The following is a 21249-nucleotide window of genomic DNA, read 5'->3' as shown; positions in this document are numbered from 1 at the left end:
TCATTGCTGCGTTTTGTGGACACCTGAGGAGCCAAGGGTCACGTGCCACGCCCCGTAGTCGTTTCGCAAAGGATCATGGTAGGCGAGGCGCGTGCCCTGTGGTCGGTTGTTACCACCCTGGGCGCAAAGGCCCGCCTTTCCCTTTCAGCACAAATGTCTGTTTGTACTGGGGCAGTGCTGTTGTCTGGAGAGTTTACTGGCTTCTTCCAAAGAAGTCTAGGAGACTCGGACTTTACAACTTTCTCAGGCAAATAGATTCTCACCTTACAGCCTGCCTCCTCGAAGCCAAGCCACCCAGTAAGACAACTCACAACAGCGTCAGCAGGTAACACTCCTCTAAGAAGGGAGCAGGTGGGAGGTGCTGCCTTCTTGAAATAGAGAGGGGCGGGTTAGGCACTACGGCAAGTGCATCCTTGCCAACCGTCACCAGACCCACTGGTTCCTCGGGCTGCCAAATCAAACGCAGTTCATTGTTTTCCCAAAATGGCCCTCCTGACCCAGGCACATTTTTGTGCTCAATATTTTAGGCTTAAAATTAACCTGGTGAAATAAATCACCAAATAACTGTTAATAATGGTGGGAAATGACAAGCGAATAAATGGTGACATCCGAGCCGCCTCCTAGACTGTTAGAAGGAGGGCTCCATCTTTTATTTATTGGAACTTCGTGGATGTATTTGTTAGGGCCTGTCTCTGATCACTAAGTGTTGTGTCCTTTTTGTTACTCATTACTTAAAGTAACCCACATGTTTGCTCCATGAAAGTTTTTTTTTCATATCTGCCTAAAGCACGTTGCCGTCTTTAAGACCCCTTCTTGTTTCTCAAGGGCATTTGTTCAGCAGCTGGATCTCTGCCACTCGGACCCTGTTTCCCATTGGTTCATTCCCATCGCTGTGTGTGTGTGTGTGTGTGTGTGTGTGTGTGTGTGTGTGTGTGTGTGTGTGTTGTCTGAGGCTAGTGTAACAAGGCAGGACTGATTTTGTGGCTTGAAATGAAAGATGATCATCCCCTAGTTCTGGAGATAGAAGCTCAAAGTCGAGGTGGTTCCAGGGCAGGTTGCTCCTGGGGAGTCTTAGGGAGACTGTATAGCTCCGCTCACCTCTGAGCTTGTTCGCAGCCATCACTGCCCTTGTCTTGGAGACATATCGCTCCAGTATCTGTACCACATGCAGGGACATTCTCTTCTCTGTGTGCTTATATTGTGTGTTCACTCTGTGTAAGAAAGCCCTTGAGTTGAGGTCTCTTGAGGTCTAACATGAACCCGAACTGATGACATCTACAAGTAGACCTTCCGGTCACACGTACAGGTTCTGGATACGTTTGGATAAGAATACATTTGAGCCTCTCACAAGATGAAACTTGTACTTCTCCTCATTAGGAAACTCCCCTTGACCACATTTCTTCCCTCTAGGAATAGAGCATTTAGTCCCTATTACAGCTAAGCTTCTCTAGAGTGCCTGTATTCCTATGCCCTCTACTTCCTCCCGGACAGCTCTCTAGGAAAGTTAAGTCAAGTAAGCATTGGAGTCTTTCATGTTCCAGACAATGGACTTCCATGTTTTTGCTCACACATATTTGAAATTTACATCCCTGTCTCTGGATGTGCATAGTGAAATTTTTTATAAGAAGCCTCTTAGACTTTTACCAGAAATGTCTGCTGTTGGCTTAAGTGCTAATTAAAGCTCACAAGTAAAACTATTTCATTTTTATTTATGCTTTAATATCCTGACCGCAGTCTCCCTTGTCTCCTCTCACCCCATCCCTAGTCCATCCACCCACTCCTCCTCTATTTCTATTCAGAAAGGGCAGACCCTTTTAAATCCACAATTGTGTCAATAAGCACTTGTCACTGACATTAGAAACCATGTCCAATGTATTTGAGAAATTGGGTCTTTAAAACCTTTATTAAAATGGTTTATTTTATGCCATCACTAATGTTTTAATGAAAATAGGTCTTGCTTCATACAATTTACTGTGGTTATGGTTTTCCGTCCCCAAACTCCTCCCAGATCTTCCCACCTCCCACCCACCCAAATCCTCATCCTTTCTTGCTCTCTCTCATTAGGAAACAAACAGGCATCTACAAAAGGTATATAATTAAGTAGAATAATTAAGATAAGCAGAATAGGACAAACAAGAAAAAGAGCCTAATAAAAGAAAAGAACCTAAGAAAAAGCATTAGGAAAGCATTGATACAGAAACATACACATTCACACTTAGAGAAATCCCATAAAAACACTAACCTGGAAACATGGTATATACTCAAAGGACCTCTAAAAAAGAGAGACAGAGACAGAGAGAGACAGAAACAGAGAGACAAAGAGAAAGAGAGACAGAGAGAGAAAGAGAGAGAGAGCCATAGCAAAAAATGTTATGAGACAAAGAACCTCCAAAACTGTCATTGAATTCTTGGACTGGCCATTTACTGCCAGTATCGGGCCTGCCCTTGAGTGGTTTGTGTACTCAGCAAGAGTCTATGAGAGAACAGTAGTTTTTCATGTGTGCACAATTATCAATTAGGGAGAGCTTCTGGATTTGTGAAGGTGGCTCGTGTCCACCGTTAGCCCTGGTCCCGTCTAGCATAGACACACTCAGGTTTGTGCATGCTGCCTCAACCTGTACGAATTCATATGTGCGTGAGTCTTACTGTGTTTAGAAAGTCTTGTTTTCTTGGTGTTCTCCATGCCCTCTGGATCTTAAGTCTTTCTGCTTCCTCTTCTGTAGGGTTCCCTGAGCCCTGAGGGGAGGGATTTGATTGAGACATCCCATTAAAGATGAAGGTCCCTGGGTTTCTCACTCTCGGCATGTTGTCCGGCTGAATGCCATTGCTATTTTTTTGTTATTTTGTGTTCTAGTTGCTAAGATAGTTTACTATGTTCACCGATGGTGATATTTCACACGAATGTGTAAGCAAGATACAAAGAACTTTTCCAGAATTTCTGACAAGTTAAAAATCTTACCACACTATTATAAATATGTTGAATGACCCTCTTAATATTAGATAGTGGGTACCCAAGCCTGAATCATATTTGTTTTGTTCCAGCCAATAGATCCTTATATTTTCTCTTTTTATTTTGCGCATATGTTTAATATAAAATTTTCTTTATTTTGTTGTTTTTAATTAGCATTAATTTTTGAGAATTTTATGCAGTGCCTTTTGATCATATTCAACCCTTTAACTTCTCCCAGATAGAACTCCCCTTCCCTAACTCCCTAACTCGTGTCCTCTTTATAGAAAACCACCGAGTCCAATTTTGCTAGCCTTATACTAGTTATTTTCACTTTTAGAAACTGGTGTGAACATTGACTCTCACGTGTTCCAGAGTGTAAATGCTGTAAATCTGTGTCAGCTTTTGTGCAGCTGCTGCTGCTGCTCCCCTCCCCTCAGCCTCCCCTTCCTCCTCCTCTTCATCTTTACTGTTTTGCCTTTGTAACCCAGGGTGGCCTCCAACTCATGATTCCCCCCACCTCGGCCTTCCAAATACAGGAATCACATGTATTTGCCACTATGGTTAGTCTAATCTTTGTACATTTAACTTGTTTATTTTCATTCTCAGTCCACTGTTAGAGCTTTATTTGGTTGTTACATCTGAAATGGTATACACACACACACACACACACACACACACACATATATTAAGGATGGGAATGTCGTGTAGAAAGCATCAGAAAAGCATGAGTCATCATGTATCCTAAAGTGCCCAGATGACTTTAAAGTATTCTTTAACCCCCAGCAAAGTGAAATAATACAGGTAGACAAAGACAGTATTAAGGCAAAAAAAAAAAAATAGAAGGAGAAATGTAAACACTCTCATGGAAAAACATCAAATTAATGAAAAATAGACAACACCAAATTGAATGTCTGATAAAGAAAGATGGCAGCCTTGAAAGGCTTAAAACTACTAGACAGCATTCATATCTGTCAGGTTATTGGACCAAACATTTGTGTCATGACTGCTTTCTCTCGTTCTTTCTGTGCAGTTGGAGTAGGCAAACAATCCAGAACAATGAATCTCAATGTTTCACAGGGTCAAATGTGAGATGCCCTGCAGAGTAGATATTTAGTTTGTAATTAATAACAGTAGCAAAATTACAGTTATGAAGTAGCAACAAGAATAATTTTATCATTGGGGGTCACCACAACATGAGGAACTAACTGTACTAAAGGGTCACAGCATTAGGAAGGTTGAGAACCACTGGAACCCACTCAAAGGGAAAATGTAGTTCTCCACTGAATACTTCTTACACTTATCAAATCCTGAAAGAGATTTGAGAAAAATCCCAACAAGACTTCTGTGATTCCCAGACTGGGATTAAATGAATGGGAACAAAGAATCAAAAGCCAACGAATCTAATCCTAGAGCTAGCAATGTCCACCCAGAATTATTTACAGCTCCCAGGCCAAACCTACCTTGTCACCTGGGGTTTTATTGCCAATTTTTGGTGTGACTGATGGTGATGGGACAATCTGTTTACTTAAATTACTCTCCACATCACTCTGCCGTAATTCCATTCTGTGCATTCAGGATTGCCTCCATGGTAACATGAACACTGTTTAAGATGTTGCCAATGGGAGCAGCGCTCTTCTGAAATCCCTCACAGTGGTAGGCAAGTGAAGTACACAGCTAAGAGGGTTCTGGTTTTGAGGTGTTTACCTCAGAAGTCAGCAGACAGATCTGTTTACTCCACTCTGCAATGTCGGTCCAGGCTAGAATAGAGCCCACGTCCCCATTTATGTTCTGAAGTTGTTTTTCTTTGCTCAAGTCCTTCATTTGGTTTGGGCATTTCCTGGCGTGAGCCTTTCTGATTAGATTTTGTTGCTCTAACTCTTCCTTGAGGGAATCCAGATCCTCCTTGAGAGTAAAGTGCGTTCCCATCAAGCCAACACAGCATACAGTCCAGGCCCTGCCTCCTAGATGACGAAAGCTCAGAGGGGATAACAGATCTTGCAGCAGCACAGTAAGTAATCCTGCTTGATACAAAGAATGGCTTCTCATCACATGGAATCCTCTTGCTCCTCTGAGTTGTACTGGAGTCTAAGTCCGGAGGCTCAGCGTTAAAGAAAGACCTGGTGCTCGAGCCTTTCTTGGGCTTCTCCAGCTCTCTTGCCAACAAACTGATTGCAGTGAGCTCTTTGTGGTTTTTTTATTTTTGTTTGTTTGTCTTCCTGTTCAAGGTGAGTAGAGATGCCTGTTGGAAGAGGCTGTTTGTTCATTCCGGCCACCCAGAACCAAAATAATCACACAGAAACTGTATTAATTAAATCAATGTTTGGCCCATTAGCTCTAGCTTCTTATTGGGTAACTCTTGCATATTAATTTAATCCATTTCTATTAATCTGTGCATCACCACGAGGTCATGACCTACCAGCAAAATTTCAGCAGGTCTGTCTCTGGCAGCAGCTCCATGGATTCTCCCCAACTCTACCTTCCTTCTCCCTTGCTATAGGCCAAGCCAGTTTCTTTTTTTTTTTTTTATTTTATTGAGAAAAGGAAAAAAAAACAAGTTTCCACCTCCTCCCTGCCTCCAGTTTCCCTCCTCCTCCTCCTCCCCCCCTCCCTCCTCCCACCCTTCCCCCCCTCCTCCCACCCTTCTCCCCCTCCCTCTCCAGTCCAATGGGCAGTCAGGGTTCCCTGCCCTGTGGTAAGTCCTAGGTCCTAGGACTTACCAAGCCAGTTTCTTTATTCATTAATCAATAAAAGCAACACATGGATCAGCCAGCCAGCTCCCGCAGCACCGCAGCACCGCCGCACCGTCCAGGACTTTTCTTCTCTGCAGCAGGGAGGCCCCAACACCTGAAGCCAAGATGTCCAGCAAGAGGGCCAAAGCCAAGACCACCGAGAAGCGGCCCCAGAGGACTACATCGAATGTCGTCGCCATGTTTGACCAGTCCCAGATCCAGGAGTTTAAGGAGGCCTTCAACATGATTGACCAGAACCGTGATGGCTTCATTGACAAGAAGGATCTACACGACATGCTGGCCTCTCTGGGGAAGAACCCCACGGATGAGTACCTGGAGGGCATGATGAGTGAGGCGCCAGGACCCATCAACTTCACCATGTTCCTCACCATGTTTGGGGAGAAGCTGAATGGCACCGACCCTGAGGATGTGATCCGCAACGCCTTTGCCTGCTTTGACGAGGAGGCCTCAGGGTTCATCCATGAGGACCACTTGCGGGAGCTGCTCACCACCATGGGCGACCGATTCACAGATGAGGAGGTGGATGAGATGTACCGCGAGGCACCCATTGATAAGAAGGGCAACTTCAACTACGTGGAGTTCACCCGCATCCTCAAACACGGCGCCAAGGACAAAGATGACTAGGCTATCCTTAGCTTAGCCCAGACCCTACCCTAGTCACTTCCCCAGCACACACACACTACCCTTCATGAGGAGTTGGGGTTCTGGCTCCCAGCGTAGGAAATGAACCGGAAGGCCCACAGGGTGAGGCAGGGGGGGTCTGCCATGGCCTCAGGCACCTAGAAGGGATCTCTTTAAGGAAGAGCTGCAGTGGGGAGGGCAGCCAAGGGTGGGGCTGAGGCAGCTGAAGATGGCCACCCCGAGGCGTGCCCCCATATTCCTGGGCTGCCCTGAGGAGGAAAGCACCCCGGTCTTGGTGTTGAACACTAATTCCCAGCATCCTCACAAAGTCCCGCACACATTTTCCATGTCCCAGTGGAGGATGGCAATCAGCACTATGCCTGTCCGGTTTCCAGAGCACAAAGGAATGTACAGAGGGAGACTGCCGGGGGAAGCAGCCTCTAATACAAGGCTGAGCACTGCCTCCAAAAATAAATAAATAAATAAATAAATAAATAAATAAAATAAAAAATAAAATAATAAAAGATAAAAGCAACACATGGACAGAAGGACCTCCCACACCAGATGCCATCTTGGATCTGCCTTCCAGCAGGGAAAATCCTAGAACTGGATCCTGGGAGCTGGAGTGAAGCTGGACCTCAGATGGGTGGGGAAATCACACGAAGATGGTCGAGAAGCTTGCGATCCAAATGGATCACACCCTTAGTGCGAGATTAAAAGGATAGGATTGACTGTTGTCCACTAAGGAGCAAAGACCTAAATCAAGAATGAAAGTCTCAGCCTCATCTTCCTGAAATGGACAGGATCTGGGGAAGGACGCACTTTGAACTGTAGACAGAACTTCCCATGGAGAGAGGCAAGAGGCTTGCTTTTGCATGGGCAAGAGGAGGTGTGGCAGAGCAGGCAGTGGGAACTCCCTATTCCCTGGCTTGACGAGTGGCAGGAGAGAGCTCCCAGTTACTACAACTCACTGCATGAGTGCCTAGAAAATGCTGAGGCCAGGGGTGAGGAAACTGGTTAGGATTTGAGCTGATCATCTTTCTGTGGCCAATCTCCTAAGTTCAAAGAGTGCTCAGTTTGGAGGACCCAACTAAAATGAACCATCCTGAACCTGGCTAGCCTCGCTAGACAGGCCTGAACTCCTGATGATAAGGAGTGACTACCACACTCCTGGTTTGAGGCATCCTGGCCATGAGAAACTGCTCAGTGACCCTCGCAGGCCACTTGGCCGTCTTCTTTCACCACTTACTCTGACTGAGCTGGTGGTGGCAGGGGACGTGGACTCCAGCCCCAGGTCATAGCCTTAGTCCCAGCTCATTCCTTTTACTGATTGATTTTTTTGAACTGTGTGTTTTTTTTAATCCTTAATGAGTTTGAAATTTTGATAAAATAGAAATATTAAATGGTATCATTCATTTTTTCCCTCCTTTTTAGGTTTCATGTTCTCTCTGAAAGTTTTATTTTTCCCTTTTAGATGCTTATGTTTCTTTCTGATGTGTTTTGTGTTTTTGTTTGTTTCCTATGAGCATTCTGAGAATATTTTGATCTGTACCTTCTGGTACTCTTTAGGTCTGAGAAATTGATCTTTATTATTTGTTGGAGTATTTCTTCCTCTTTGCTTTCTCTTTCTCTTATTATCTGTCTGTCGGCATTTGCGAAGTTCAACACATCTGTTCAACTTACCCTTCGTCTCTCTACTTTCTCTCTGTGTAGCTTTGCTTTTGAATGGTGCTCTCTATCCTGTCACCTCGGTCTGATCATCCATCCTACGAACCCGTTCTGCAGCGGTGTGGTCAGTTATGCTTTCCATTTTCACTTGTACTATTTCCATCTAGGTCTTCTAAAACACCACTTACCCCTGTTTCTAGTGCCTGTATTCTTTCTCTGTCTTAAGTATTTTTCGATCTCTCTGGTATGATCTTCATACATGATGCATTTTTCTGTCTGTAGTTTTACTTCTCTGATGATTGTGTTTTTCTCATGTCAAATTGTCTTATCTTGTTAGCTTATATGCACTCAGAGTGAAATCGCTACTTTGCCTGATGGTTTGTTATTAAGAAACTGTTAAAAGTCTTAATATCTAATCTCTATGTATTTCTCAGGAAATACAAGGAGAGTATGCATGTGGATCCATGTATGCATGTGTATATTTCTCACTCAGTGCTGGACTATCCTCATGGTCTAAAGATTTGTTGCCTTCTCTCCTGGAATTGTTGTGTTGAGATCCTGATCTCCAAGGTGATCAAGATGATAGTCTGAGGAGCTAGTAGTTTTGAAAGGTGATGGATGGGGTCATCAGGTCAATGTGTTCACGAATGGAACTAGGGACTGTATAAATGAGGTCTAGGGAAGTTCCTGGCTGGTCAACCATCAAGAGAAGACAGACAGATGGATCAATAGTTTGTTGTTTGGGGTTTATCTGACACCAGATCTGCTGGTGACACGACACTGGACTTGCCATCCTTCATAAATGTGACAAACGTGTTGTTTGTAAGTCATTTAGTTTATGATATTTCATTGTAGCAACTCGGACAAAGACGTGGGGCAGCTATAACCACAAGCTAACTAGAATTGAAATCAACTTGTGTGTAAGAGAAGAGTCTCAAGAAGAGGGGCTGGAGAGATGGCTCAGTGGTTAAGAGTATTGCCTGCTCTTCCAAAGGTCCTGAGTTCAATTTCCAGCAACCACATGGTGGCTCACAACCATCTGTAAAGAGGTCTGTCGCCCTCTTCTGGCCTTCAGGCATACAGACAGAATATTGTATATGTAATAAATAAACAAATAAATATTTAAAAAAATAATGTTTAAAAAAAAAGAAGAAACGTTATTGCTTACCTAGCTTCTAGTAGCAGGTAGCAAGCCTCCACACGCCTCAGTTTGCAGGGACACCCCTGTTACCCTGCTGATATATGCCTCTCTTGCTACATGCCTTTCTTACCCTGAGACCAGTCACTAGGTTTAGTGACCTCATCCAGTTCACATCACCTAAACTTCATGTCTGAAAAGACCCCCTTTTCAAATGATGTCATATTTAGGGTTTGCAGGGGTTAAAACCTCAGTATGTCTTCTGGGTCACAGTTCATCCCACAGCAGGGGCACTAGGCTATGGGCAGTGTCAGGCCACGAAAGCCAATTTGCCGCTCTACCCACAGTCTCTGTGATCTGGTATGTTTTTACATTCTTTGGGAGCAGACAATGGTCTGCGTCTTCAACAGGTTTCAGAGAAGAAAGAGGCATGAGAATGAGAGTGTGGGCCTATCTAGACGGTATTTCCTTACCACAGTGTAGCTCTGGGAAGAATGGTAAAAACTGAGACATGACTTATAGGGAAAATAAGAGCAGAATTGTAGTTCCGCTGAGAACATTGTCTTGCTACCTCTGTTGCCTTCTGTCTTCCTAGATCTCCCGTATACAAATCAGATTTGGGTCACTTTTCGAAATTTCTCATGGCTTGTGGTCAGGCTAGCCCCTCTATTTTGTAATCCCAAGTTGATTTTTAGATTGACCCTCTCTGGAGTCATTGATAATCCTGCTGCAATTTCAAATCTGAAATTTTTTCACTTACTTCATCACTCACTCATACAAAATGCTGTAAAGTTTAAAGACAAATAAATGGTAACACTTGGAGCAAGTAGGGTAGAAAAGAAGTAAGATATACAGAAAAATTGGTCTTTATTGAAATTCCAACTATAACACTTCCTAGGTTTTTGAGTTGTCCTCTGACCAGCTTCTCGGAGCTCAAGTTTAATCACATGCAAAATGGGAAAGATGGTGTGTGTAAAGGGTGCATTTTTAGCTTCATAATGCCTCTTTCATGGTTAGGTTGCATGCTTGAGTTTAAATATTTCCATTGTTTTATTTCACTTGCCATTAAAAGTAGCCAAACCTATCACGGCAGCTCCTCCCAGAAGAGGCCTGGTGGATGTCGTTTTGCATTTCTATGACACATTGCTTCCTTGGCCCACAGATTCAGAGGTTCATTCTATAGCCACTTGACTCTATGCTTTTGAGACTTTACAATGGGAAAACATGTAGAGGATGAAGTTGCTCACGAAAAGCAGAAAACAGGAAATTGGGGAGCAGGTGTAAACCTTCAAATTCAGCATTAGCTTGTGAATGCCCTTTAGCTAGGCCACACCTCTTAAAGTACCTCACACAATAGGGAAACCAGCGCCCAGTAGCCCAGTACTTGAGCCTGTCCAGAACTGTCCACAGTCTGTAACAATGTCATCTGAGGAGCCTGCAACCTACCATAATGATAAAACATGCATTGTACATGAATTTCATTAGAATAACTTAATTTTCTTGGTTAATTAAGTGAATGGAGTAGGATTTTTTTTCTTTGAATCTCTTAATGTTTTGTTCACAGGGAGGTACTGAATTTTTCACATGTAATTTGGATGCTAAATCAGCCACAAAAATGAAACGGGCACAGCCCCTATCAACCATTAATAAGAAATTGACAAGTGTTCCAGAATTACCTTATAAAAAAGGACTACTCAACTCATCGCCTAAGCCAAAAGAAAAACGTAATGCCAAGTCACAATATGATAAGATCGAACCAATGGTCCTAAGGTCTCCACCCACAGGAGAATCAGTTGTACGTTATGCCTTGCCAATACCATCAAGTAAGACAAAGGAATTAATAGCAGAAGATGAAATGGTCAGGAGGATTACCAAACACCTGAAGATGGTAAGATTTGTTGTGTGTCCTATTGAGGTAATTCCCAAGATGGTCACTAGTGGGGGGAGGTTGCTGTTGTGTAAGAATAGAATCAGTTATGATGGACTCTGTATATCATTATATCAAAGATAAGATTTATTACATTCAGCATGTGGGAGGGAGATTAGAAAGAACAGAGCCAGGGCTATGAGTGTTCTCTGTCTGAAGTCATGTGAGACATGCTTAGTTCCTCTGGAAATGAATCGTGATGAGTTAAGTAGATGGGGACCAGAAGATATCATTAGAAACACAGTACGCAGAGGGTTGAGGACCTAAAGTATTCTCTATCGAGCATGTATCAGAATTTCAAGGAAAACAGTTTAGCATAGAACACACTGTCTTCCTAAATGCAAAATTCCTAGCTAACCTGCTTACACTCTTCATAAGCAGGGATTTGTCGGTATAGGCGTTTTGAGATCTCGTGCCAGCTGCGGCCATTCTTGTCTGCACCTCAGAAATCATAGTACTTAATGTTTCTCTAAGTTCCTTTTTACATAATGATTGTCAGTCAAATTGTAAATCCTCTTTTAAATGAGAACAAGGAAGACACCAATGTAAAAATTAGAGTTCATCATGCTTCCAAGATACCTGGTCAGAGTGTCATCTTGGAGAATGTCTTTTAAAGTTTATTGCTTTTTGCTCTTTATATTTCTTTTTCTTTAAATGCAATATTCAAAGGATAATCAGACTTTGAGGAAAACTCTGCTTTCTTCAGCTATTCACAGGCACGTGAATAAATTTTTTCTTTTTGCTACTTTTTCACATAGAGAAGGAAGAGTTTTGGGATGTCCCCATGGCTAGGGAGTAGGATTAAGCACTGTTCAGCAGGCATTGTCTTAATGATACGTGATGAGTCAAAAGGTAGAAAGTGAACCTCCTGCCACTGGCTGTCAAGTGACATCTATACAATCATGGTGTGATGACTTTAGCATTTTTGACAACAACAAATTCAACTTGATTTGCATTTCTCTAAGGTTGTTACTGCTTTGGAAAATACATATGGAACTGTGGATGAAGATGGAGAAAAAACACTGACGAAACCTAAAGAGGAAGGCATATCTTTATCAGTATGTGTTACATAAGCTAAGGAAATAAATTCAATGTTGAAAGGGTTAACCCTTGCCTTTGGAATAAACACACGCTGTCCGAATGGACTCCTATCCATACAGAGATCCTCTTGCCACACTTGATAGACCTGTTAGTGTTTCCAGCCTCTGCCAACTCCTGTCTTCACTGTCTGTAGTCTGCTTTTTACAATCTTGCCTCTGTGGTGAGTTTTAAATATGAGCTTGGTTACTTTGCTTGAGTTGAATATAAGACAGTATTCTTGCACCAGCCAAATGGGGCAGTGACTAAAGGTGCCTACCACCAAGCCTAACAAACTTCAGTTTAATCCTTGAGACCTATGTGGCTGAGGGGGAGGGCCAACTCTTGCAGGTTGTACTCTGACCTCCACAGGTTTTCTGTGGCAGGCAAACATGAGTCACTCCTAACTCCCTCCCCTCGCAGATAAATAATAAAATGAAATTAAAAATACCTTCTTTGCTAGTTTTTAAAGTGGAAAAAAACCCCAAAGTTTTTGAGACCTAGAAAATATCTTTGTTGTACATTTTGTTATAATGTAGCTATTAACGTAACAGCATGGTTCTCTTTTCAATGGGTTTTTGTTTTGGTTTAGTTTCATTTTTTGCTTGTTTTAACTTTTTAAGGTCTCTTCTAAATTGTATTTCCGTGCTTTTGTGCCTATCTGTATGTGTGAATGAGCACATGCAGTGGTAGTGCCTCTGGAGTCGAGAAAAGTGGCAGGGCTTTGTGAGCCCTGAATTCTGCTCTTTTGCAGGAGCACCGGGAACTCTTTACTGCGGAGCCGTCTTGCTGGTCACATTTGTTTGACTCAACCATATGTTTGCACCTGCATTTTTTAATTGTTATTTATCAATTGTTATTCCGTGTGGGCTGTGCTGTGGATGTATTTACTGGGGATGAGCACCCCATGGTCAATTGTTTTTGCATTCTGGACAGTTGTGAGTTTCTATGGTGGTCTCCTATCGGCTACAAAAAGAAGCTTCCTTGATGTTGTAGTGGGATATTTGATCGCATTGTGAAACTATGTTAATGAAATTTACCTTGGATCAGAAGGTGGAGTCAATGATTAGTTGACAAGAATTAGCCATCGAAAGTACAGAGAGCCCAGGAAAAGGGGGGGGGGTGCACAGGAAGGAGTAGGGAGGGCCTTAGAGATTCACAATCTTTTTGATTGGGATGAATGGAGACACACTTCTCTTGCTGGGTCTCCAGCTAAGGAGGAAAGTCAGCTGGTTGGTTCTTGGCTTCTCTGATCTAGCAGGTTTTCACCCCAACATCTGACTCCCATGTCTTTTTTGGTAAATAGAACAATAAAAACTTAGTTAAAACCTAGGTTTGGCAGCTTCAACTGCAGCCTAGCAGGTGTTAACTGGAGCCAATGGGACCAGAAATCCCACGAGACCACTGTCTAAGCAGCCAATACTGACTGCTGTGAGTAGGGGTGTGAATGGGGGCTGCTGCCCTCAGATGATAGTGAAAATATCAGTAGATTTAGGTGAAGCTACTAAGCCAACAGAAAAACAAGAGTGTGTTGTGTTTCATCACTCCCTAGGATGTACTTTCTTTCATGTTTTATTTTTAGGAGGGTTTTCTGGGCTAACATTTGAAACATAGATTTTTGCCACCCATGTTCGAAAGGATGAAAATTGCACAAAATTAAAATACTTTTAAAACACATTAAGAAGCAAGTGGGTATACAAGTGGTTTCTAAAACTGACAGTAACCCTGTTTTGTGGTTCTTTTTGGAAGGTTGGTGATGATATGAATGCATTCTTGCAGTACTGTTCACAATTTGCAGCTCAGATGGAGGAAGCAGTTAAGGAAGAACGTAACGTATGTATTCCAAGTCGGTGTCCAGTGTAAACTATGGGAACTTGCTTTGGTGGTAGAAACTGTGATGCGATTTACAGTCAGCCATATTAGTCTGGAATCAATCTTTTGGAAGATGACAAGGGTCATTAGAGAATCTTTTTTATATTTCTTTATTCTCAATGTAGGCCATGTATATCTGTGCATTTTTCTTTAAAGTAGCAATATGGTCATATGTGCTTTCAAATGTGATCTCTATATTTTATTCTCATTTAAAAATAAGTTTGCATTATCAAAATCATTTTCTAATTAATGTTAATTTCAAACCAAAGACAGGTTTGAAAAGAACGAAAACCAAGTATCACCATGGGGATTCTTTCCCAGTATGTAAAGAATACTATGAAAAAAATACTGTTAGCACAACTTTGCCTGACTCCCTGATTTTCCTTATATATTATTATTTCTCCTTATATATTATCTTTTTTTTTAATTTTTCGAGACAGGGTTTCTCTGTAGCTTTGGAGCCTGTCCTGGCACTAGCTCTTGTAGACCAGGCTGGCCTCGAACTCCCAGAGATCCGCCTGCCTCTGCCTCCCGAGTGCTGGGATTAAAGGCATGCACCACCACCGCCCGGCTCTTATATATTATCTTTATTTCATATATATTATATTTCAAAAATGAAATAATGTGTGGCTAGATAGACATCTCAGTGGTGAAGAACACTTGTTGCTCTTGTGAATTACCCGTATTTGGTTCCTAATACTACCTGGTGGCTCACAACCCTGTGTAACTCCTGTGTTCCAGGAGACCCAACACCCACGGGTTCTGGCCTCTGCAGGTACAAGGCACACATGTAATTTATATGAGTGAACTTGCAGACAAAACACCTACTGAAAATAAAAATATTGTTTTAAATATTAAGTGAAATGATGTTTTGCTCACTGTGAGTTTTAAAACACACCATGATCATGATTACATTTGCAAGACACTGGAGCAGGCTAAAGCTGATTATTTTATGATGTTTTCTTGTGTTGCTTGAAAAATAGACTCAGTATTTATAGGTGAGGGTCAATATTTAGTTTTTGTTCTATATACATTATATAGTTAATAATATATAATATCGTGTACTTTATATTCCTTACTATACTATATATGTATGTCCAACTTGATTTGTAATGTGTAACTGACACCATTTGTCTTTGCTGTTTCTCCATCTTCCCTTTCCTCCCTCTCCGTCTGTCTGTTTATAATTCCTTACAACTATTTTATTTTGATGGTTAATTCTTCCACGTTGTGCTTCTCTTTTTCACGTTACTTTATCTTGTACAAATGTTCTTACTACTTTTTGTTTGTGTTTTCCAATTAAATATTTCCCCTTTTAAATGTTCTAGCATTATTTTTACATTCAGTTCTCATTTCAGAGAAGAATATTTCAAAATCTTTCTCCAAACAATATTTTATTAGATGAAGGTGGACCTATAGACATGTAAAACAGTAGAGAACTCAGAGGGTAGAGAGACAGTTCCATTGGTAAAGCGCCTGCCTGATGTCCAAGCATGAGAACCTGAGATAGACCCCAGCATCCACATAAAAGCTGGCTGATGTATGTCTGTAACCCTTATACTGGCATGAAGGATAAAGATGGATGGATCCATGGAGCTCACTGATCAGCCAGTTTAAACCATCACTAAGCTCCAGGTTAATCAAAATATAAATCATAATTAGAAGGAAATGCAAGTCATGGTAGGAAAGACTGATAAACTCAACGATATTAAAATTAGACCCTGAATCTCTTATATTAAAAAAATCCACAAAGAGAAAAGGACAGGAAAAAGTCATACAAGCAAAACATTTGGATTATGTCCTGGTGACGAGAGACTATCATGATTATTATGAATATGGATCAAAAAGTGAAAGATAGGTCACTGACATACAAAGGTATTTCAAAGATGAAAAAACACAAAGAGCTCATAAATATATCAAAAAAACTCCCACATTGTATTCTTTTAGTAGTTTGTAGAAGCCAAGAAATGTGACTGAACCATGTCACATTACTAGACAAGAATGAAATGTTGGTTGTCTTAAAGCCAACATTTGTATTAAATCCCTCCATTGACGGCACATTTGCTTCAGGTGGTGTCCTATATCTCTCTGGCTCTGCAAGCATTGCTGTTGAAACACACAGTGTTTACAGTCACTGTGCTTGCCTAGATCATGACCTTCTGAAGGTCATTTTTGAAAATTCAGCTTTAAACATTGTGGTGTTTTGAATGAAAGTTGTTCATATAGACCGTGGTTGAATACTTGGTTCCCAATGAGTGGAACTGTTTGGGAAGTTGTGTAGCCTTGTTAGCGAAAGTGTGTCATGGGCTAAACTTTGGGGCTTCAAAAGGCCCCACCATGTCCAGTGTGCTTTCCCTGCCTCCTGCTTTTGGGTCAGTATATGAGCCCCCAGCTTTCTTTTTTTTATTGATTTTATTGAGCTCTAAATTTTTCTCTGCTCCCCTCCTTGTCTCACCCCTCCCCTTCTGCCCTCTCCCATGGTCCCCATGCTCTCAATTTACTCCAGAGATCTTGTCTATTTCTACTTCCCATGTAGATTAGATTCATGCGTGTCTCTCTTAGGGTCCTCAGTGTTGTCTAGGCTCTCTGGGATTGTTATTTGTAGGCTGGTTTTCTTTGCTTTATGTTTAAAACCCACTTATGATTGAGTACATATGATCATTGTCTTTTGGGTCTGGGTTACCTCACTCAATATGATGTTTCTAGTTCCATCCATTTGCCAGCAAATTTCAAGATGCCGTTATCTTTTTCTGCTATGTAGTGCTCCATTGTGTACTCAGTCAAGGGGCATTTAGGTTATTTGCAAGTTCTGGTTATGACAAACAATGCTGCTATGATATAGTTGAGCACATGTTCCTGTGGTGCAATTGACCATCCTTTGGATAGATACCCAAAAAGTGGTATTGCTGGGTCTTGAGGAAGATTGTTTCCTAATTTTCTGATATCCAAAGGGGCTGTAGCAGCTTATTTATTTATTCATTAACCAATAAATACAGAAAGACTTCCCATACCACATGGGAGCCCTTACCCATTGGGAGGAATAGATAGGGGGTGGGTGGGCTGGAAGAGGTGAGGGGAGACAGAACGAAGGGTGGGAGGGTAAACTGTACTTGGAAGTAAAATGAAATTTAAGAAATACATAAATAAAATTTTCAAAAATTATGTTTCCTAAAATTAAAAAAAATAAAAGTAATTAAATTTTTTTTTGGTGAGAGAGATTTCAAGGCACCCTATAAATGAATTTGCCCCATAGTTACTAATAATCATTCTTATGCAGGTCTACAATGAAAAAGAGCAGAAAGCAATACAAATGTACAGTTTCAAGAGAAAAGATGCTCCAGAAAGTTTAATGCTGGAACCAAAGTCTCTACTAAAAGTGATATGGACATTGAAGAAAGGCCTGAGGTGCAAACTTTCCTGCCTGAAGGCCTTGAGAGGGCAAAAGGCCCTGAGAGGCCCTGTGTGAAGCTGTGACAAGGAAGCCTGGGTTGTGTTGGGGCACAACCCCTCCATCAAGATGTTAGAAGTGCCATAGCCCTAGGATATTGGCCAAGGGGACTGTATTGGGGTGGTGGAACAGCCCAAGAGAGAAGATGTATCTTGCATGAAGCAGAGGTAGAATGCTGGAGCACAAACACAGAGCTTGGCTATGGGATTTGGACTTGGCCCAGCTAGGTGTCTGCCTTGTTTTGGTCCAGTGACTGGGTTCCTTCCTTTTTGTAATAGTAATGTATGTTCTGTGCCATTGGGTGTTGAAAGTATGTCTTGTGCATCTTGATTTTAACAGTTAAATGAATGACTTGAGACTGACAACAGATTCTGAACATTGGACTTTGAAACAGTGTGGAGGCTGAAAAATGATAGAGCCTTTTGAAGTTGGACTCAGTATATTTTGCGTTATGATATGGTCACACATCTTTAGGGTAGCCATAGGGTAGAATGTGGGCATTTGAATGAGAGAGAGTAGCCTGCATAAATCATATTTGAAAAACTGGTTCCCAGTTGGTGGAACTGTTTGGGAGGTATGGCCTTGTTGGAGGAAGTGTGTCACAGGGGTGGCTTTGGAACTTTAAAAGCTCAGGCCATCCCCAGTGTGCTTTCTCTGCCTGATACTTCAGATCAAGGTGTGAGCTCCAGCCTGTTCCTGCCACGGTGCCTTTGCTCCATCCTCATGGACTCTAACACTTTCTTTTATAAGTTACCTTTGCCATTATGTTTTGCCACAGCAGTTTTAACAGTAATCAAGACAAGCATGCAATCCTCTCATTAGGAAGCATTTAATATACTTGCTTTACACTCCAGCTCCATTAATCACAATTTAGTTCACCTCAGACTTCAGCATGAAAGGTAGTCGTGTGCTGGGCGGTGGTGGCATGCACCTTTAATCCCAGCACTCAGGAGACAGAGGCAGGTGGATGGATCTCTGTGAGTTTGAGACCAGCCTGGTCTACAAGAGCTAATTCCAGAACAGCTAGGGCTGTTACACAGAGAAACCCTGTCTCAAAACTACAACAACAACAAAAAGTTGTCACTTAAAGTCAGCAGCTGATTGCTGGCCCCACTAATTACCTGATTCAGTCACCTAGGGTGGAAAGGAAGAAGTCAAAATATCCTTATTTGAAGATGATATGATTCTCTATATAAAAGACCCTAACAATTCCACCAAACAAAAAACTCTACTCATAAATATATTCAGTAAAATAAGTGGACACAAAATTTAGGCACAAAACTCAGTAGCCTTCCTGTTGACAAATGACAAGCAAACAGAGAAAGAAAACAGGGAAGCAATATTAACAATCTCCTCAAAAAATAAACTGTCTTGGCATAAATTATGAGAACAAAAACAATTATAAATCAAGCATTTTTTTTTCAAATACTTTTTTAGGAACATCAGGTAGGCAGGTTGTACAACAGTGGGGAAATCCTTGCTATGGGACTTGGTTGCCAGCTCATGCATTCCTAGCCATTCAGCTGAGGGAACTTGTGGATCTGTCTGTACACTGGAAACTAATTGGTCTAGAAGTCACAAGAGTACTAGGTCATACACAGAGGTAGACAACAAATGGCTATTATAAGATAGCCCAAGGTGATTTTCCTCTGAAGTTGCACATCTCCGTAACCATTTGTGTTAAAATAAGTTAATCACCCCTTGTAGAACATATAACACAGATATGACTCTCTTCTGGATACTCTATTTCACAAACAAAATATTAGATGTGAATAATTGACTCCAAAATTATATGGAGTAATAGAAGTAATAGTTATGTATGCAATGGACTACACGCCATATCTACAAAATTATTATAGCTTTGAAACTGTAGATTTGTAGTTATTTTAGCAAATTTAAAATTTAAGATTTTAAGAGTTGCATGATACTTACTTTATCTTTAAATATACTAACAAAAACTTTGTTTTCCAGATTTTGGAGTCTCTTTTCAAGGTATGTGTTTCAATTCATTACAGCTTAAACTACAAAGAATGCATAGGAAACAAAGACGATCTAGGTTTTGCAGTTGCAGGCTTCCATGGTTGCTGCTAGATATTTCTAAGTCTCTATTTGCATTTGTATGTTGCTCTAACCCATTCTGAACCCTGTATGATGTGTGTGTGAGAGTGTCAACAATGGTGCTTGGCAGATTCAGGCTCATAAGACACATGTATTAACTCTCTCCTTTTTATTCCTTTTTTATGAAGTGGTTTCAGCAACAAGTCAACCAAATAGAGGAGGTAAAATATAAAATTTCTTAACTATTGGTTACATTAGTAAGTATTTGAGCCATTTGAAAATCTGTCTAAAGTAACATACAAATCAAATATTTCAATAACCATTAATTCTAAAGTAATATTTTAATTTATTTTGAAAAATAATTGCTAGTGAAGATGTTTATCAGTAATTTGCATATGACTTTTCTGCATGAGTCCAGGACAGAATTGGATCATTCTTTCTCTTAAAGAGCAATGAAAATTTCACTCTCTTTTCCTTTTTGATTTACATAAAAGTGATAGGAATTTATCAACTTAAAATCTCTCCTCTGCTTAAAAAATTATGCATAATATACACATATTGACTTTTTAATTGTTTTAAAATGATATCCTTTGCATTTTAGATTTTCAAATACTTTAACCATTAGATCGAGAGCAACTGGTCTCTGTCTTCAAGGACTTTTAATTCTCTTTTGGAAGAGATTATGTGTATTCCCCTAGCATGAAAGAATTACTTCCCAGGTAGCTTCAGGGATTGTTCAGAATTTTTCTGCACCCATTCGCTATGCTTATCATCCTCTCTAGTTCAACACTCTTTTAAAGAGAGATGGGGGCTGGTTATTTGGGATATAAAATTAAAGGGTAAAGACAGAAAATGTCATCATCACTCAGAAACGTCTCTTTGTTTTTAATCCCACAAGCTTGAGACATCCAAAGGTTTCTAAATGTTTTCCCATGCAAAATGAAAGCACAGTGACATCTGGGATTTGGTAGTGGAGGATCATGGCCTTATCATTGTCTATAATTTATTACAGCAGAGTATTCTTAGAAAAAAATAGGTGTATTTTAAATATTCTTTTAAATTGTTCTTTTAAATATTCTTGAGTTGCATTTGTTATTGGATTTTTATATACATCCTGAGTGAGCTGTAGTTCTACTGATGGTGAAGGGCCCTTCGTTGCATTTGTAGCTACTCTACCAGTGTTTGGATATGGCCAACAATGAGATTAAATGCAAGTTATTCAGATTGATGAAGGAAATAATGAAATGCTTTTGAAATATGAGATCAAGCGGGTCTTTAGTAACTGGCCGATTTTGTTACTTCAGATAGGTAAAGAACAAAGCGTTTTAGAAGGAGATCTCCCATCAGATGAAAAAACGCTCAAATTGAACATCGCACAAATAGTAAAACTGATACATAGATTTGAAGATCTGAAAACTCGCTTGAAAGGGCGCAAGGGATCCCTGCTGTCTAAGCATGCGTAAGTGAAATATAAGGATTAATTGAATTAAAGTCAGTAATTAGCATTGGATGTAGACTAACTCAATGTTCCTGCTTTTAAAAAAACCTTCTAAATGATATATGAATGTTTAGTTACATTTTCTGATTTTGAAGGGTTTTATTTTGTTTTGTTTTTGTTTTTGAGACAGGGTTTCTCTGTGCAATTTTGGTGCTTGTCCTGGAACTAGCTCTTTTTTTTTTTAAGATTTTTTTTATTGAGAAAAAAAAATTTCCGCCTCCTCCCAGCCTCCCACTCCTCCC

At 40.9% G+C, this 21249-nt stretch overlaps 2 protein-coding genes across 2 annotated transcripts in view; both read left to right on the top strand.

Moving 5' to 3' along the window:
• The window catches only part of Ccdc7 (coiled-coil domain containing 7), a 210830-nt gene that overhangs the window by 23496 nt on the left and 166085 nt on the right, over positions 1-21249 (top strand). The window contains exons 4-10 of the mRNA XM_026778625.1: positions 4847-4958; positions 10692-11015; positions 12020-12112; positions 13881-13964; positions 19423-19443; positions 19698-19730; positions 20814-20968. Of these exons, the coding sequence (XP_026634426.1) occupies positions 10743-11015; positions 12020-12112; positions 13881-13964; positions 19423-19443; positions 19698-19730; positions 20814-20968 (659 nt within the window). The 5' untranslated portion in view covers positions 4847-4958; positions 10692-10742. The remainder of the gene's footprint in view (positions 1-4846; positions 4959-10691; positions 11016-12019; positions 12113-13880; positions 13965-19422; positions 19444-19697; positions 19731-20813; positions 20969-21249) is intronic.
• On the top strand, positions 5743-6627 carry LOC101993103 (myosin regulatory light polypeptide 9). The gene has a single exon (XM_005345927.2). It carries the CDS (start codon positions 5806-5808, stop codon positions 6322-6324), a length of 519 nt encoding a protein of 172 aa, XP_005345984.1. The 5' UTR covers positions 5743-5805; the 3' UTR covers positions 6325-6627.

This window comes from Microtus ochrogaster, chromosome 4, assembly GCF_000317375.1.
Source record: "Microtus ochrogaster isolate Prairie Vole_2 chromosome 4, MicOch1.0, whole genome shotgun sequence".
Taxonomy (NCBI): Eukaryota; Metazoa; Chordata; class Mammalia; order Rodentia; family Cricetidae; genus Microtus; species Microtus ochrogaster.
The sequence above is the reverse complement of the archived record's forward strand: the minus strand, read 5'-3'. Positions and strand labels throughout refer to the sequence as shown.

Bases quoted from the DNA above. Each gene is read 5' to 3' on its own strand.
- LOC101993103 (XM_005345927.2), top strand. From the start codon at position 5,806: ATGTCCAGCAAGAGGGCCAAAGCCAAGACCACCGAGAAGCGGCCCCAG.